The 20,024-nt window shown below is 39.5% G+C and overlaps 1 protein-coding gene across 1 annotated transcript; it reads left to right on the plus strand.

The window, feature by feature from the left end:
- Positions 1–6,406: 6,406 nt before the first annotated feature.
- Positions 6,407–18,335, plus strand: LOC307254417 (vitellogenin-like; the record flags this gene model as incomplete). Its single annotated transcript, XM_080032808.1, has 35 exons — positions 6,407–6,446; positions 6,799–6,819; positions 7,061–7,212; positions 7,300–7,551; positions 7,637–7,798; positions 7,883–8,031; positions 8,120–8,270; positions 8,371–8,528; positions 8,620–8,785; positions 10,428–10,553; positions 10,640–10,858; positions 11,145–11,362; positions 11,442–11,539; positions 11,626–11,750; positions 11,836–11,937; positions 12,052–12,171; positions 12,272–12,458; positions 13,572–13,665; positions 13,746–13,931; positions 14,020–14,161; positions 14,242–14,446; positions 14,830–15,072; positions 15,229–15,374; positions 15,478–15,522; positions 15,642–15,710; positions 15,929–16,135; positions 16,229–16,371; positions 16,461–16,596; positions 16,691–16,814; positions 16,910–17,090; positions 17,181–17,275; positions 17,452–17,546; positions 17,660–17,825; positions 17,972–18,133; positions 18,232–18,335. 35 exons carry the CDS (start codon positions 6,407–6,409, stop codon positions 18,333–18,335), a joined length of 4,989 nt encoding a protein of 1,662 aa, XP_079888934.1.
- Between the last annotated feature and the right edge of the window lie 1,689 nt (positions 18,336–20,024).

Here is a 20,024-nt window from a genome sequence, read left to right on the forward strand (position 1 = left end):
TTGTGAATGTGTAATGGGCCTACATTGTTCTTAGAATAAATGTTAAGGGACACTGTACACATACGATAGATTTGCCATTTTATGTGTGGGTAATAAAAAGTTTTACATTTTTACCCAGTCACATTGGGTTGTTTGTTTGGCCTTCGGACAGAGCTAGGCTAGCTTTCTAAGCCAAGCTAAATTGTTAACAGGCTCTTGGACCTAGGGATAGCTTCTTATTTAAGGTACAGACATGAGAGTGGTTACTGTTCTTCTCATACAACTCTTGTCAATAAAGTGAATGGTAACACTTTACAATAAGGGTACATTAATTAATGGTTAGCTAATGCTAATAAGGGTTAACTAACCATTAGTTAACTGTTAACTAATGTGTCTAGTAAGCATGTACTAATGGTGTTCATGTTAACTAAGGTATTAATTAATACGTTATTTAATGTTTATAAATATCCTATATTAACCTTAGTTAATACATTACCAAAAGTTGATTAATATAATAATAAGCATTAATTAACTGGTAACAAATGTCATTTTTGTAACATTACTTGAGCATACTTAACCATTTATTAATGCTCTTTGTGACCCTTATTGTAAAGTGGGAACAATTTATCCATTAAGTGACACTTAATAAATGCACAACAGTGCTGAATAGGCATTACTGAAGTACAATTATCCTTAATATGCATTACTTAAGTGTAATTAACCATTTATTAATGGACTTTGTGACCCTTATTGTAAAGTGTGAACCATTTCTCATGAATTAACACTTAATTAAGGCATACTAGTGCTGATTGAGCATCACTTAAGCATAATTAACAATTTCTTAATGTTATTTGTGACCCTTATTGTAAAGTGGGAACCATGTATCACTTGTTACACTTAATAAATGCAAAATAGTGCTGAATAAGGATTACCTAAATACAATCCATCAATCAACAATGCTCTTTGTGAACCGTGTACATTCTCTATAATAACAATATTAAACATACTGAAAATACTAAAATATTCCCAACTTGAAATCAAGTCATGGCAACAATCTGTTATCAACACAATTCAGTCACAATTTAAAAAATAAAGAAATTTTTATTTTATTTAGAATCTTTGGTTTTATTTGGAACGGCTCTCACATTTGACATGAATACCTTCAAAGAACTCCGAAATAGGTTCTTCAACAAATTATATACAGTTTAATGATTTTCTCTGAAAGGAACAAGTTAAAGAATTATGTCAGACAGAATATACCATCATTTATTAGCCCAACGGCTTTTAACGGCTTTCAGTTTGTTTTCGCCAGGCTAGATGCTACCGAACGAGAATGATTCTACTCCCACCTCCAGTCCGCTACGCTTGCCGCCCTGATCATGCTTCCTTGTTGCTTCTCTGCGCCAATGAGCAGCTTTCTTCGGAATTAATGGAGGCCGTGTTTCAATCCGGTGTCCATTTCTTTATATGTCCATGGTCTGTACGCGTGCGTATAGCCTACAGTTAACACTTGAAACTTTGAATGTCCACTCGTTCCATAGGTTTTAAATGCTTACTTTATTCATAGGCTTCAGGTAAGACTTGTAGGCCTACATACAACTATCATGTTAATCTGAGCTCCATGAGCACGGTCGAAAACATGTCGAGGGGTTGGGTGTTGGGTATGTATTGTATGTGTTTACTAGTGATGGCCAAATGAAGCTTTTTGAAGCCTTAAAGCCAAATGGTTCACAAAAAGGTTAATTTCTCGAGGCTTCATTTGAACCGATTTGAACACAATACAACCCCCCCTGCTGGTCAAACAGTGTTAAATAGCCAGATAATTCTATCAATTTGTAAAACACTCAATACTGTCCTGCAACCAGTCATGGGAATGAGTTACTGACAAGTAAATAAATCAATACATCTTAATACATGCATTTCATGTATTGTTCATGTATTAATTCATATAAATACAACTTATATTTTGTTTGGTTTATTATGGGTATGAAACATGATAATACATATAAATCTAATAAATCTATCAATAAATATTTTTTGTCAAACTTTGAATTACTCATAATGACAGGAATAATTATTTTCAAACTGTCGCAGTGTTATAACAAGGTATAAGTAGTCCAGGCAAAATAGCATTTTACGACAGACAAATTGTAAAAGAATTTTTTTCAGCTCAGATCATTTCTATGAGGTGTCCAGAACAACATACTAAAAGTCCTAAGAAATCCTAGTTGAGGAAATATGTTTAATTCTCATCAATCCAAGGTGTGTGCCAATAAGGCGAGACACCAATAAATCCCAATAGGGCTATTTTTTTCCTTTAGTCCTATCAAAATGAAACTTTACACAATGAAAGTATCCATGATAATTAAAAAATGTTGTATTACAAGTTTCTTTGAAAATGTATTTTAATATGCAAATGAGCTATACACTAATCGTACATGCCCAACATCAACCCAAATAGGCTTAATGTTTTCCTTTACTCCTACCACAATAAAACTTTACATAGTAAAAGTATACTAGAAAAGTAACTTTTTTTGTATTACAAGTTTATTTTTAAATGCATTTGAATATGCACATGAGCTCCACACTTATTGAATATCCAAAAGTTTGTGAACCCTGAGCTGCATTGGTTAACAATTTAACCAATGCAGCTCAGGGTTATGTTTACCTGCTCAATAGCAGGTAAACATAATCAGGTGGGCCAAAATGAGTGATGAAATGGACCAATGTAATGAGAGATCTTTAGGGAAGAAATTGGGTGGCACTAGATAAAACAGAGATCAAACCAGGTCAGTGTAGGCCCACCAAAGTGAACCCATACAGATCAGACTTGCCACAGATCAGACTTGCAACAAGAGTACTAACAAGTCTGTGTCATCAGCTACTGAGACTGTGTCTTTTGTTCTGACAGAGGCAATGGCAGTTTGGACAATGAGCACATCTGCATCGTGCTTTGCATGGTTTGTGAAACACCATTTTTTGTCTTACAAGTTTCTTTGAAAATGAATTTTAATATGCAAATGAGCTATACACTTATCAAATATAGGCTACCCAAAATATGTCCGCATAGGCTTAATTTGAACCTTTACTCCTACCACGTTAAAACTTTACACAATGAAAGTCTAAATGAAAAGTAAAACATTTGTATTAGAAGTTAACCTATAATGGTCAAGGCTTTCCAGAAGGGGTTGGTTGAACGTCAGAACAGGGGTCACATCATACTGCAGAGCTTGAGTTGCCAAACACCTCAATGTTGAGTATATGCAGGATTCATCACTGGGATCAAGATCAATCATTGGAAGTAATGTTACTGAAGCTCTCCCAGGGTGTTCATCTAGAAGTTGCAGGATCTGCATCATACCAGACCGCGATGACCTTTGAGAGTGAAGGAGTAGGGATGTCTTCCAGAAAACATCCAGCTGTAATGTTTTGTTATCTGCTGGCAACAGAGCCAGTGGCTGATACTCAATAGGTTCACGTATAGGAGGAATCATAAAGTACTGAATGTGTATGCAACCAACCGCAGCAATATCTGCAGGAGTCACTTGGATCTTTAAAGGAAAAAATTAAGCCTATGCGGATATATTTTGGGTAGCCGATATTTGATAAGTGTATAGCTCATTTGCATATTAAAATACATTTTCAAAGAAACTTGTAAGATAAAAATGGTATATCACAAACTATGCAAAGCACGATGCAGATGTGCTCATTGTCCAAATTGCCATTGCCTCTGCCAGAACAAAAGACACAGTCTCAGTAGGTGATGACACAGACTTGTTAGTACTCTTGTTGCATCATGCTGATCTGAATGCACACGAGCTGTTTATGGCACAAGAACCAAAGAAAGCAACAAAAATAAGACGGATATGGTGCATAAAGTAGACAAAGGAGTTACTTGGTCCCAAGGTGCGTGACAATCTCCTCTTTCTCCATGCCATTTCAGGCTGTGATTCTACATCTGGCATAGGAAAGGGAATGGCACTAGCCTGTAAATCCAGACCTGCCACTAGGCGCTGGCAAATTAAATGTGCTGCGCCTGTTGGTCTGGGCACTCTCCATTGAAGCTCATTAAATATGTCAAGAAATCCTGAGCTACGTTTCAATTGGTTCTATCTGATATGGGCGGGCCAGAGCCCTATGTATGGTGCTCTGGGGCGGACGTAAACGGATGACGACAGTGCGCCGTCGAAGCCGTGATAGTAAACATCAAAGATGGCTGCGGATATGTTGTTTGAGTTTGAGATGGCTTTGGCCTCGACCCTTTACAATTTGGAAGACGGCACTCAAATCTTTCATTAGCAAGTAAGTGGAATGTTCGGTTTTGCAGACGACCACGGCAAAAGTTAAATTTAACAGTTAATCCCACTGTTCGCTAAATGAACGGGGCTTAAAACGTCACATTGTTCATTGCTCTGATTGGTTGTAGTGCTATCAAATTGCGTGCAGTGGCATTTGAAGAGACAAATCTAATTCATGAGAGGCACCTGTTATACCCCTGGCAGGTAAGCCAGGCAGTTTTTCAGGTTTGAGGCCAGTCTAAAAGCAGCATTGCCATCACCCATTGGCAGTAGGATGATTGGATATTCAATAAGTGTGGAGCTCATGTGCATATTCAAATTAATTTAAAAAGAAACTTGTAATACAAAAAAAGTTACTTTTCTAGTATACTTTTACTATGTAAAGTTTTATTGTGGTAGGAGTAAAGGAAAAAATTAAGCCTATTTGGGTTGATTTTGGGCATGTACGATTAGTGTATAGCTCATTTGCATATTAAAATTCATTTTCAAAGAAACTTGTAATACAAAATGTTTTCATTGTCATGGATACTTTCATCGTGTAAAGTTTCATTTTGATAGGACTAAAGGAAAAAAATAGCCCTATTGGGATTTATTGGTGTCTCGCCTTATTGGCACACACCTCGGATTGATGAGAATTAAACATATTTCCTCAACTAGGATTTCTTAGGACTTTTAGTATGTTGTTCTGGACACCTCATAGAAATTATCTGAGCTGAAAAAAATTCTTTTACAATTTGTCGGTTTTTTGGCCCAAAAATGGGTTACTTTGCCTGGCCTAAAGGGGCAGTGAATGTGCTTGTGCAACTTAAGGATTTGATTAATTTTTATTGAGAAACAAAATGTGTTCCACTGTGCTGAGCTTCAGACAATTTCCCCTTTTGGAAACAACTTCTCCTGCTTTGGAGAACACTCTGACTCTTTCACATGGTACAGCGGAGGCAGGGGTGCACAAGAAAGTCACAGCAAGTTGGTACAACATCCACGTCTACATCACTCCCAAACCAATAAATCGCCAACACTAACCCGCAAAGTGCGAGTGGATCCACACATAGACATAATAAATTATGTATGTCTATGGATCCACATACCCAAAGCACTTCTTGAGCAAACGAGGCTTCGAACGTCATCAGTCACGTGATTCGCCCTAAACGATACAAGCCTCGATACCTTTATATGTCCATGCTCGATACGCGCTTCACTAAAAACTTCCGGGATTACTCGACATACGCTCCGAAGCCTCGGCACGTTACGACCCATGGTTACGGCCCATCACTAGTGTTTACTTGTTCTGTTTTTTTTGTCCATATGTAAAAAACCATAAAACCACTCAAATAAAACTTTTTAAAAAATTAAAAAATAAACGTGGTCAACAAATGTATGTGAAAGAGCTATAACCTATGGTTAATATTTTTGTACATACAGTAGAGTAGATAATCAATTAATGTAAAAAATGTGAGCATGGATAAAAAAAAATCAGGATTCAACCATTTCATGATTCAGAAAAAAAAATTGAAAAAAAAAAATTAAATTACAAGTGAAAATGAACACAAATGATACATACCTGTCTTTTTTAAATGATTTGTAAAAAAAATAAAAATAAGTAGGATTATATGAGTGAAATGGTGCTGTATTGCAGATCACCTAAAACTTGTTTAGATCTACACTGTATTGTAAACTGATTAAATGTTAATAAAACTTTATAAAACATAAATGGACTACAGAGTTTACTAAAAACACGTCAACCATACTTTGAGTCTAACTTAAAAAAGAAGCCAACTTTCAGATTTTTTTTTCTTTCTGTCTGTACATAGTATTCACATTTCCAATGACCCCTTCAATTGCTGTCAAACCAAATTGTCATGACATAAGTTGTCACCCTGACCACAACAAATAAAGTGAGCAAACAGCCACAGTCATGGTGCCCCCAATGTGTGAACTTTGAAACAACATCGTGATACGTGCTCTGCAATCTTCCCTAACTCAAACCCATATTTGTTTAAAATCTAATAAGAGTATAACAATGACACATGCCAGGTATCAAGTCATGTCTTCAGGACCTCGACCTCTCGGGCAGAAATTTCCCTTTAAAAGGCTGCATTTCACTGCAGACATTCACAACCTCATCAGCCATGAGAGCGGTTGTGCTTGCCCTGACTCTGGCCCTTGTGGGTGAGTAAGATTTCTGTTTTTATCACTTTAGCACTTGTTGTTTTGGATAAAAGCATCAGCTAAATGTGATATAAAGTTATCAGACACGGCAAGTTACTTTATCTTGTAAATGGATGAAATTGATCTAATGCATTTGAAATGGTCATTATTATTGAAGAATGTAAACGTCCCTAGATGTTATAAGGGAGCTATTATCTTAACCTTTTCCAATTAGATGTGGTTCATTTACTGTAAAAAAAACATCTACCTTTCAATTATTTTGTTTCTAAATTGCATTGAAATGCCTTGTAATGCTGAAAAAAAGCTAAAATATTGTCAGATCATTAACTTATTTTTATTTATTTTGTTACAGCTGGAAATCCCCTTAACCTTGGTAAGTTGAGTGATGAATTCTAAACTAAACAATTTCCATCTTCTTCCAAAAAATGTATAAGCCCAAAAATAATTGAACACACAATGCATTGCAATGTGTACAACATCAGCTAAAGCTACAGGAAAGTGGCTTAATTTGGTAAAATAAGATTTATTTCATAATTCATTGTTCATATGATTTCATGCATAACTCATTGTTTTGCAGATAAGGTAGAATAAACTAATTGAAATTGTTCTTACAGCTCCTGCCTTTGCCCCTGGTAAGACTTTTGTCTACAAGTATGAGGCATTGCTCCTTGCAGGTCTGCCGGAGGAAGGTTTGGCAAGAGCTGGGCTGAAAGTCAGCAGTAAAGTTCTCATCAGTACCGCTGACCAAAATATGTATATGATGAAGGTAAAGATCAAAATCATATGTTAGCAACAATGTTTATACTTTTAAAATGTGAACTGCCCTGTAATACATCTTATTTTTACACTCCAGCTTGTGGAACCTGAGCTCTTTGAGTACAGTGGTATCTGGCCTAAGGATCCTTTAATCCCAGCAGCCAAGCTCACCTCAGCCATGTCATCGCAGCTCATGACTCCCATCAAGTTTGAGTATGCCAATGGTGTTGTCGGAAAAATGTACGCACCTGAGGGAATCTCTACACTGGTGTTGAACGTTTACAGAGGTATCTTGAATATCCTCCAGCTCAACATCAAGAAGACACAAAATGTCTATGAATTGCAGGAGGTGTGTCAAAGATCCTACATTGCTGATTACAAATCCATTGAAGAAGATTGAATCTCCCTAGTAAACTTACGCTTTTTCTTATCAGGCCGGAGTTCAGGGTGTGTGCAAGACCTTGTATGCCATCAGTGAAGACGAAAAGGCTGAACGCATCCTTCTGACAAAGACCAGGGATCTGAACCACTGTCAAGAGAAAATCGTTAAGGACATGGGGTTGGCATACACTGAGAAATGGGCAAAGTGCAAGCAGGTATAGGTTTAAAACCTTTTGACATACATCCATGAAAGCAGGAAATATTGTGTCATAATGTAACTATGTGGTTCATCTTCATAGGATTCAAAGAACCTGATGGGAGCTTCGGCATACAATTACATCTTGAAGCCAGTTGCTAACGGCATCCTGATCTTGGAGGCAGCTGTCGATGAGCTGATCCAGTTCTCACCTTTCACTGAGATGAATGGAGCTGCTCAGATGCAGACCAAGTACGTCAATAGTTAAAAGCTAATGTAAAAGTGGCAATGTCTGGATTTAATGGAGCTGCAGATTAACCTTTTTTCATATTACTTCAAGGCAATCTATGGTGTTCCTTGAGATTCAGGGGGCCCCCATTGTACCCATCCAGGCTCAGTATCTTCACCGTGGATCCCTAAAGTATGAGTTTTCCACTGAGCTTCTTCAGACACCCATTCAGCTCATTAAGATCAACAATGTCCAAGCCCAGGTATCGTTTCAGAGATCAGTGAAGATCAGTTATGTCAAGAACGTAAGATTAGGAATTTCCGCTCTATTAAATTACTTCCCCTTCAATCCCATGTTCTTAGATTGGGGAGGTTCTGAATCATTTGGTCACCCACAGTGTGGAGAGAGTCCATGAGGATGCCCCTCTGAAGTTTTTGGAACTCATTCAGCTCCTCCGTGCAGCCCGCTTTGAAGACCTGGCCTTACTCTGGAGCCAATACGGAACAAGACCTGCCTACAGGTTACGTGAAGCATTTTAACATTTTAATGAGATGTAGTTTATACAGTATATACAAATATATAGGTTCACTCAATCCTTATTCATCTTACAGACAGTGGATATTGGATTCCATCCCTGCCATTGGAACTTCTGCTGCCCTGAGATTCATCAAAGAGAAATTATCTGTTAATGAGCTTACTGTTGCTGAAGCAGCTCAGGCTTTGATTGCATCTATTCACATGGTGACCGCAAACGCTGAGGCCATCAAGGAGGTTGAGGTGGGTAAATGACAAAGCAACTTACTTTTTCAGTTATAATAATAACCTGACCTGTTTGAACTGTTGCCCTCTGGTAGGCGCTACAGGGCAATCATCTACCCCAGAGCTATTATTTTTCTAAATATGAGAACATATATATATTTGTTTTTGAATTATAAAACATTCTATATATTTAAAAAACAAAATCTCATTTTGTTTTTGTTTAAAAAATTATTATTATAGGGGAGAAAGGGGTAATCTGAGCCACTTTTTACATTTGCTCCCCTCTAAGGGAGCTAAAATGATTTATCACTCAAATTTACACATTTCCCATTAATTCAGGATGTTTCCTAGAAATGGGCATTAGCAGATTTTTTTCTAGACAAAGGGCAGTGAAAATATGATTGTTTTAAAAAAAGTTGTCATGTGGCTCACTTTACCCCAGCTGTGGAGTAAACTGATCCACTTACTTGTTCCACTCTGAAACTACCATAACAACACATATTGTAACAGTAAGAATCCTGAAAGCTAGCCACACATTCCAGAACTAATGTCGGACTATAGTAAAAGAATGATGGGGTTTGGTCAATTGAGCAAAGCAAAGTTTCTAAACACTTGAAAGTAACTCTGAACAAAATCTAATACAACATATTATAATTCAAAAGGTTTTAATAAGATTCAAATGAAAGATAGAACCAGTTAGATTAGAACAGTCTGGGGGTCAGAACACAGGACCCTTAGAGCCAGCTAGTGTCTGGGGGTCAAAGCATAGGAAAATCAGAACCAGCGAGAACAGCCTGGGACTCAGAACACAGGAGAAGACCCAACTGGATTATAACATCAGCCTGTCATACTCTACAACTAGGCCTACTCCACATTCCAGCCCTGAAGGTTACAGGGAAAGATGAGAAGGTGCTCTTTCCGTGTGGTTGCCCCAGGTCGTCTTCCTGGTGTATTTCCTTGGCATGATGGCTTTTCTACAATGTGTATGACATTAAAATAAAACATATGTCATGTAATATTACATTAAAATATGTTTAAGACTAAACTTAACTTGTGCCTCATGGTGGGGGAAAGTGAGACAGTGGCTCACTTTCCCCCACAGCATTTGGCTCACTTTCCCCCACCACCACAATTTGAGAAAAAACTACCTCTCTTAGCATTTCAGGCTAATCTTCAGTTATCAGCATCCCATGGTTTCATATGTTGGTAGTTCATCAACACGTATGATAGAAGTTTTTCTACGTGAATACATTTGCTTTGGCACAACAGTTGATTAAGTTGACAGCAAATTTAAAAAATTTTACTTTTACATGCAAAATACCTATTTTGGTGAAAAAAACATGCTTACCACAGCACCATGAGGTCCTCTCTTTCAAGGCCATGGGGAAATGAGAGGGGCTTGAAAACACATATCTCACATGACCACAAATGTTTTCCGTTGCCTAGATACAGGGGGTGGCTCACATTACCCGATGCCTCAGATTCCCCCGTTCTCCCCTATATATATATATATATATATATATATATATATATGTTTTTTTAAAGCACTTATTTTGAGAGCCTCTACCCCGATTTCATTGCACTTTGTGAAATGACAAAGATATTCTGATTCTGATAAGAATGGAGGTATGACACATTTCAGATTTTTTCTCTCTTCTAGGCCCTGGCTGTCAACCACAAAATTGTGCAAAACCCAGTGCTTCGTGAGATCGTTCTCCTTGGCTATGGTACCATGATTTCAAAATACTGTGCTGAGATGGCTGTCTGCCCTGCTGAAATTGTAAAGGTGACTAATCCTTGTGGTTTTCATGTTCAAACTCTTCTACACATGTCTGGGTTAGAAAAATCTCAATTAGTTTTTTTCCTCAACAGCCTATCCAGAACCTCCTTGCAGAGGCTGTATCTAGAGATGACACCCAGGAAATCATCGTGCTCCTGAAGGTTTTGGGGAATGCTGGCCATCCTTCTAGCCTTAAGCCAATCACGAAGATTCTGCCTATCCACGGAACTGCCGCTGCATCTCTGCCAATGAGAGTCCATGCTGATGCCATCATGGCTTTGAGGAACATTGCAAAGAAGGAGCCCAGAATGGTGAATTCTCAATACCATTGAATAGTTCTTAAAAGTTAAAAGTTATTCTAGTATTTACACATGACTCCATACTTTTTTTTGGCATTTTCAAGCTTTATTAGATTAGAGTTGAAATGGGAAGACAGAGAGAAATGGGGGATGATATGCAGTAAAGGTCCACAAGTCGGATTTGAACCCGCGACCACTGCAACAGGGCCTAAGCCAATATGCTACAGGCTCTATCCACTACGCCACCAGAGCGCCCGACCATAACTCCATACTGATGTTGCTTCCTCTTGTCAATTAGATCCAGGAACTGGCTCTTCAGCTCTTCGTGGACAAGACTCTTCACCCAGAGCTCCGTATGCTTGCATGCATTGTCCTGTTTGAGACAAACCCTCCAATGGGTTTGGTGACAACTCTTGCCAACGTTGTGAAGACAGAGAAGAATCTGCAGGTGGCAAGCTTCGTTTATTCTTACATGAAGTCTCTGACCAGGAGCACCGCTGCTATCCATGCCTCAGTGTAAGAACACTCTCTGACCCTAATTGATCATCAAGTAGATCTCTGCTGCTTACTCAGCTCTTTTATGTTTCCATTGCAGTGCTGCAGCTTGTAATATTGCCGTCAAAATCTTGAGCCCAAGGCTGGAGAGACTGAGCTTGCGTTTCAGCAAAGCAATCCACATGGATATCTATAACAGTAAGGCAAATGTCACATGTGGTCTCACTGTGGTTTCCTTTCTTTTCTGTCACATCAACTAACTGCATCTATTCAAACTCTTTCAGGTCCCTTGATGCTTGGTGCTGCTGCCAGCGCTTTCTACATCAATGATGCTGCCACCATTCTGCCCAGATCTATTGTGGCTAAGACCAGTGCCTATCTTGTTGGAGCTGCTGCTGATGTTCTGGAGGTAAAAGGGGGGAAAATATATCCAATCTAGGGAATCCAATCAGTCATTTGAAAACTATTTGTGTAATATGTTGAATTTCTCCTAGGTTGGAGTAAGAACTGAGGGACTCCAGGAGGCTCTTCTGAAAAATCCTGCACTTCTTGACAATGTCGACAGGATCACCAAAATGAAGCGTGTCATTAAGGCTGTAAGCAATGAGACATTAAGAAGTGGCAAATACAAGGATGGAATAGTATATAATGGAACATGATAAAACACAACAAGAAATTAATATGTTGGATTGTGTTTCCTCTTTCCACAGCTTTCTGAGATGAAGGCAATGCCCAACAGCCCACCTCTTGCATCCATCTATGTCAAATTCTTTGGACAAGAAATTGCCTTTGCCAACATTGACAAAGCTTTCCTTGACCAGGCCATTGCGGTATGATTCAAATTACCACCTGTCAACCTCAAGACAATACAATTTTTTTTCCCACAATATTTTGCCAGACACAATAGTTATGATGAATTCTTCCCTATAGCTCGCCACTGGTCCTGCTGTTCAGACAGGTACTAAGAACGCCATCAAGGCTCTCTTGTCTGGTACTTCCTTCCACATGGTTAAGTCTATCCTGGCCACTGAGGTGAGGCGTATCATGCCTACTGCTGCTGGTCTTCCAATGGAACTCAGTCTGTACACTGCTGCTGTGGCTTCTGCAGCCGTTCAAGGTAAGCAGAAGCTAGAAAGCACCCAGAGTTTAGCTTGTAGCTGACCTGCTCTTGAGGAACTTGAAAACAGACAATACAAGTTCCAAATCAGCCTTTAAGTGTCTAAGAGGAACTTTTAAACATCTTTAAAAACAGCGCATGCAGGCTCTGTGGTCACATATTCTTATTGGTCGCAGATTTCAGTGTAGTACAGCAACGCAATTTGAGTAGCCTATCCCTCCAGGTAAGGGAAGGGGAGCAGGAGCCTTGTTTGAGACAGTTATTTGTCGTCATAATGGCTGATAACAGGGCAGAACCATCAAAGAATAAAAGAAAATTCAATGAAGAACAACTTAAAGCTAAAAGGGAGAGTAGACAGGCGGGAGGAGGGCGTTGCCAAGCAACGTGTAAACAATTTAACAGGAGTGAACTAGTCCTGCAGTGTTTACTCCTAAGTGAATGAACAGTTCTAAAACAAACTTTACTTTGCTTCATCATCATCAAATGACCATTATTCATCTAAAATAGGCATTATTTACAACAGCATAAACACATTATCTCATCGTGATCCATACTGCCGTCTCTTGTTCATTCGCTTTCTGTGAGGGCACGGAATCTTTCAGCTCCGTGAGAGTGGTTAGTGACACTGCATCAACTCATTGCAATCAGGTGTGTGTGGCACTGACTGGCATAAGTTGATGCAGTGTTACTAACCACTCTCACGGAGCCGAAACGATTCGGTGCCCTCTTTCACACTTTCAACACGAACATGCACTATATTTGTCCTAATCATTTGACACTCGCACTGACCCACACACGCTAGAAAACAGCTTTACGACAGCTGGCGTCGTAAAAATACTACCGCTTTTGATTAAAGGGGCCGCCAGCCTAATATTATCATCGGTACCAAATACATTATTTGCAAACTTACAAAAGCAAATGTCTATTTATCACTGCTTTTCCTAAGAAAAAATAAAACAGTGTGCCAGACTTTAAAATAACATTGGAACCGCTAGTTCTGGCCAATTAGAAGCAATGACAGGACATGGTTCATAATATCATAATGGAACCAAGAGCTTTAATAGGATTGTAATAAGTGGTGACAAATGGGTGTATTTCTTTTTTTGTTCATAGTTAAGGCCACCGCAACACCAGCTCTGCCAGAAAACTTCCATATTGCTCAACTTCTGAAGACAGACATTCAGCTTGAGACTGAGATCAAACCAAGGTAGGCACAACGTCTGACACTACAATAAAATAAATATATAATATCATGAAATGTAGCACACAATTGTCTTCTCTTTTTAGCATTGCTGTAAACACATTTGCTGTGATGGGTGTAAACACCGCCATAATCCAGGCTGCCATGCAATTCAGAGTTAAACTAAACTCCTTTGTGCCCGCTAAAATCAATGTGAAACTTGACATCAACGAGGGCTCCTTTAAGATCGAAGCTCTACCTGTTGCTGCTCCTGAACCCATTGCTGCAGTGTAGTAAGTTTGACATTTTGTGCACCCTTACATTCTAAGACTTCTGTCACTTCAAAGATGTATCCATTTACCTTTCTTCTTCCACCCACAGTGTTGAGACTCTGGCTGTAGTAAGAAATATTGAGGATCTTGCTGCTGAAAAAATCACTCCCATCTTCCGCACCAAAGTCCTGCACCCAACTTCAATGAAGACTCTCTCATCTCAGATCGCTTCATCTGCATCTTCTAGCTGGGTGAGCGTTAAGCGTTGTGTTTAGGATAGCTGCAATAGTATCTTCATTTTCAATTTAATAAATATGTTCTCTTTTCATAGTCCAACTCTTCAGAGATCCTTCACCCAGATGTGGCAGCGCCCATTATTAAGACCAAGGCCGCTCAGTTTGAGAAGACGTACTGTGCTAAAGCCATTGGACTGAAAAGCTGTTTCAAGGTCGCCACTGAAAACGCTGCTTTCATCAGAGACACTGCTCTGTACAAAATGGTTGGCTGGCACTCTGTTGCTGTTTCTTTGAAAACAAGTAAGAATTGAGAAAAAACACTCCTTGTTTATTTTGTAAAGGCAGGACGCACAACACAGTGGTTTATGGTAAATGGACTCTACTTACTGTATATAGCGCTTTTTCCCTGGTTTTTCACAGACTCAAAGCCTTTACATTGTTTTGTACACATTCACCCAATCACACACACATTCATACACCGATAGCAGCAGCTACCACGCAGGGTGCAAGCTAACTATCGGGAGCAATTTGGGGTTCAATGTCATGCCCAAGGACACTTCGACATGTGGCGGGGAGGCGGGGGATCGAACCACCGACCCTGCACTCCAGTGGCCGACCGCTCTACCCACTTCGCCACCGCCGCCCCATTATTTGGCATTATTTAATGATACTTTTGTTTTAAGGTGAAGCCATTGAGAGATTGCAGATTGAGGTTCAAGTTGGACCGAAGGCTGCAGACAAGCTCATCAAACAGATCAATCTGAGCGAAGAAGAAATAGTTGAGGGAAGCCCAGTTTTGACCAAGCTCAAAAAAATCCTGGTTCCTGGTCTGAAGAACGGAAGCATGTCTTCCTCCTCTAGCTCCAGAAGCTCCAGCAGCTCATCATCTCGTGTTAGCAGTAAGGCCATTGATGCAGCTGCTCCAAGCAAAAAAAAAAGCAGCAGCAGCAGCAGCAGCAGGAAAGTCGGCAGCAGCAGCAGTAGCAGCAGCAGCAGCAGCAAAGTCGTCGGCAGCAGCAGCTGCAGCAGCAAGCACAGTAAAAGCAGCAGCAGCAGTAGCAGTAGCAGTAGCAAGAGCAAGAAAAGCAAGAGCAAGAAACGCAAGAGCAAGAAAAGCAAGAGCTCCTCCAAATCCAGCAGGTCCTCCAGGTCCAGCTCCGCAACTAGGCTTGCATCTCTCTTTAGCACTAACTCAAGTTCCTCTAGCTCCAGTCATCGTAACTCAAAGGTAAAAAGAAAGATTGTTTCGTGACTTTGCAAGAAGAACATGACCGTGTCTAAACATTATATTAAGTGTGAAATGTAACACAAATATATTTTATTCTGAATAGAGGGTGATGTATCGTAACAAGTTCCAGAGGAACCACAAGAAGCAGGTGTGTTTGGATGGTGCTTCAAACAATGACAATGTATTGTAAAGTTATAATTCAACATTTTAACTTGTTTTGCAGCTTTTTTACTGTGGTATTTTAACTTCAATTATTTATTTATTTAGGCCAGCACCTCAGCAGCATTTTCTAAGAGCAAAAGCAGTGCCTCAAGCTTTGAGAACCTCCGGAAACAGGTGAATCTTGGTCATCTTAAACTCTTCATCAACTCTACATGTTATTTTTGTTTGTTTATTGTTTTGTTTTTGTAAAGCGCTCTGAGTGAGAGAAGAGCGTTATATAAATAAAATGTATTATTATTATTATCTTATATTTGAAAAGAAAAAGGTCAAATCTTTTCACTGATAGTTTGTTGGGTCCATATCGAATGAATTAACTATGATCGTTCCCACAGAACAAATTCCTTGGAAAAGCACTTCCTCCTACCTTTGCCGTCATCTTCCGTGCTGTCACAGCTGATAGCAAGGTGTTTGGATACGAAATGGCAGTCTACTTAGACAAACCTACCACAAGACTTCAGATCATTCTGGCCTCCTTGGCTGCCGCTGACAATTGGAAATTCTGCGCTGATGGAGCTCTGCTTAGCAAGCACAAAGTCACAGTAAGACAATGTTTGCATTGCATATCACAGATCCTTGGACATTATATTCAAAGGTACCATTTAAGCTAGCTGCATTATCACATCTATTGATAGGCTAAAATCGGCTGGGGAGCGGAGTGCAAGAAGTACGACACCATGATCACTGCCGAGACCGGACTTCTTGGTCCAAGCCCTGCAGCCCGCCTCAGAGTGTCCTGGAATGTACTGCCATGTGCCCTTAAACGTTATGCTCAAAAGTAGGAAAAGGCTCTATCTTTATGCTTCAAACATAAGTAATATGGATACTTTTCATAGACTATAAACATTTCTTTCAATTCTTTCACAGGATGTACAACTACATTCCTGCGTACATGCCGGCTGGCGTGATAAAAGAAAAAGCTGAAAACAGCACCAAGCAGCTTTCATTTACAGTGGTTGCCACATCTGACAGGACCCTTGAACTGATTTGGAAAACACCCAAAGTAGGACTAATTTACTAGTGCTTCAAAATTATTAAATCATATTTGTATTCACTTTTGTCATCTTCTAATAATAGGGTTTTTTATCTGTCTACAGCGTACCGTCTATAAGATGGCCGTGCATCTTCCCATGGCTCTGCCATTGGATGAATTCAAAGATCTCACCCCCTTTGATGAACTTTTTGATAAAGTCCACTACTTGTTTACCAAGGCTGCTGCAGGTAATGGATCATCTTATGGTTTGTTTCACATGAAATACACTGTCAGTTATCTTTAGATGTGTGCAAAGAATTAAAACTTTTTTTTTTCTTTGAAGCTGAATGTAGCTTCGCCGGAGACACACTTACCACATTTAACAACAGGAAATATAAGAATGAGATGCCGCTGTCTTGCTACCAAGTCCTGGCACAGGATTGCACCCAAGAGATGAAATTCATCGTTCTGCTGAAGAAGGATCACATGGAACAGAACCACATCAATGTGAAAATTGCTGACATGTGAGTGTCCATTAAACAAAGAAGAAGACATAGTGGTTCTAACCAAAAGGTGACAAAGCAAAAATAAAATGTTCATCTCTGCTCTTGCAGTGATATTGACCTGTACCCAAAGAACACCGAAGTGATTGTGAAGGTCAACGGAATGGAAATACCCATGAACAGCCTGCCTTACCAGCATCCCACAGGTGTCTATACATATACATATATTAACATAAAAAATCGCTTACTTCACCTTTAACATTATATTACAACAACAGATGATTGTCCCAATACCTCAAGACTATTAAATTGTGTGTATGTAATGTATACAAACTGGCTTGAAGTAAAAGATTATCAAATTATTATTATTTTCTTCTAACAGCTAAAATCCAGATCAGGCCAAAGGCTGAGGGCATCTCTGTATACGCTCCCAGCCTTGGTCTTCAAGAAGTCTACTTTGCCAAGAACTCATGGACGGTAAATGCAATATTAACTATCAAAAAGGACTGATGTATTTTTGTTTAATTAGGTCAAGGATTAAAACTGTGACCTAAAAGAAATGTAATCTTTAATTTGCTCTTGCTCTGCAGGTTAAAATTGTGGACTGGATGAAGGGACAGACCTGTGGACTCTGTGGAAAGGCTGATGGGGAAGTCAGACAGGAATACCTCACACCCAACGGACGTGTGATCAAGAACGCAGTGAGCTACGCCCACTCCTGGGTTCTTCCAGCCGAGAGCTGCAGGGACAGCACTGGTAAGATACAAAGCTCATTGTTGAATAACGTTTTTTTTCTAACAATATCCTTTTTCAGATGTACCATCCTCTTCTCCACAATAGTTCACATGCATGGAGACACTGATGCAATCAGTAACTCCCTTGTCAACACCTTTGTCTCACAGAGTGCCGTATGAGGCTTGAATCTGTGCAGCTGGAGAAGCAGGTAAACATCCATGGACAGGACTCCAAATGTTTCTCTGTTGAGCCTGTGCTGCGCTGCCTGCCCGGCTGCTTCTCAGTGAAGACCACCTCCGTCACTGTTGGCTTCCACTGCCTGCCTCTTGGTAAGTCTGCAAGAAATCCCAGCTGGTGTGAGAGACAAAGTATGAAAATGTATAGAAAAAAAACACAGTCCCTAATTGCTTTGCTTTGTCACTTGCAGGTTCTCGCCCTGAGAGTCTGACCAACATATATGATAAGAGTGTTGACCTGAGGGAAACCGCAGAAGCCCATCTCGCTTGCAGCTGCACTGCTCAGTGTGCCTAAATAACACTTTACTGTCTCACTTGTACATGAACTGCATCTTGAAATAAACATTTGCAAAAAAAATAAATGGATTTACAGTCATGCTTTGCTTGAAGAATCCTATTGTTGAGAATCAGTGAAATCACAAAATCCTTCATATGACTGGTGCATGGTTAAAATGATCAATCGACTACAGTGCATACGGAAAGTATTTACAGCGCTTCACTGTTTCCACATTTCGTTATGTTACAGCCTGGAATAACACTGGATTAAATAGTTTTTTTCCCCCTCAAAATTCTATACATACTGTAATACCCCATGATGGCAACTTTTAAAAAAAAAACATTTTTTCAAAGTAAGTTCTTTCGCAATTTGTTGTGTAATTTAACCGTCTGAGGTCAAGAGCCTCTCGAGCAGGTTTTCTTCCAGGATGTCTCTGTACATTGCTGCATTCATCTTACCCTCAATCCTGACAAGTCTCCCAGTTCCTGCCAATGAAAAACATCCCCACAGCATGGAGCTGCCACCACCATGCTTCACTGTAGGGATAGTTTTTGCCAGGTAATGAGTGGTGCATGGTTTCCTGCAAGCATAACACTTGGCATTCACGCCAAAGAGTTCGATATTTGTCTCACCAGAACATGAGAAATGTTATTTTCTCATTGTCTGAGAGTTTTTCAGGTGCCTTTTGGCAAACTTCAGATGGGCTGTGGCTTCCGTCTGGCCACTCTACCACACAGGCCTGATTGGTGGAGTACTGCAGAGATGGTCCTCCTGGAAGGTTCTCCTCTCCCCACAGAAGAACACTGGAGCACTGTCAGAGTTACCATCGGGTTATTGGCCACCTCCCTAACTAAAGCCCTTCTCAATTTTGAGCTTGATCGCAAAGGCTGTGAATAGTTATGTATGTACAAATGATTTCTTTGTTTATTTATTTATTACGTAATACATTTGCAAAAATCTCAAACATCTTTTTTATCGTCATTATGGGGTATCGTGTAGAATTTTGGAGAGATGCCGAGATCGTTTATCGGCCTGGCATGTGCCACAGCGACCACTGACACACCATGGCATGTGCATGTGCATGGCAGTAACGGACGTAGGACATACGTCCTATTATATCTAATAATATCAGTGTCAGTATTAATAATATCAGTAAGGTTCGCCCATACTGCAAAACAGTTCTATTCAAAAAATATTCAAGCAAACGTGCAAATTACACAACAAATTGTGAAAGAATTTACCTCTTTTCCGGACCTGTTGAATTGCTCCTTCACCTCCATTTTGATAAGTTGACACCCTTTGTCAGTTATTTGCCACCAATAAATGGGATGGGACAGGTGAAGCAGTTCTGCTGTTCTTCATGACAGAGGCCAATAAAGGTCAAACGACAACAAAAGTGTGCTTCAATTATGTATAATGAATGTTTTAAGAATATATGTATAATAAATGTTTTAAGAATATAAGGTTTTCTAGAATACATTATCTCAAATTCTTGTGGATTCCAGGTTAGAGTTATTCTTATCTAACAATATAAAGCCACTAATATAAACACATTCATCATCATCATCCCTTTTTTTTTTGTTTTAACAATTAGAGGAATGTACATTCATACAGTCCAAGGTGTCAGGGTTCTACTAAACATTATGTGATCCTTGCTCAATTTTACAGCCCTTCTTCCTACTTATCTGCAACAACATCCACTTCTAA

This window comes from Ammodytes marinus, assembly GCF_949987685.1.
Source record: "Ammodytes marinus genome assembly, chromosome: 8".
In the NCBI taxonomy this organism is placed as follows: domain Eukaryota; kingdom Metazoa; phylum Chordata; class Actinopteri; order Uranoscopiformes; family Ammodytidae; genus Ammodytes; species Ammodytes marinus.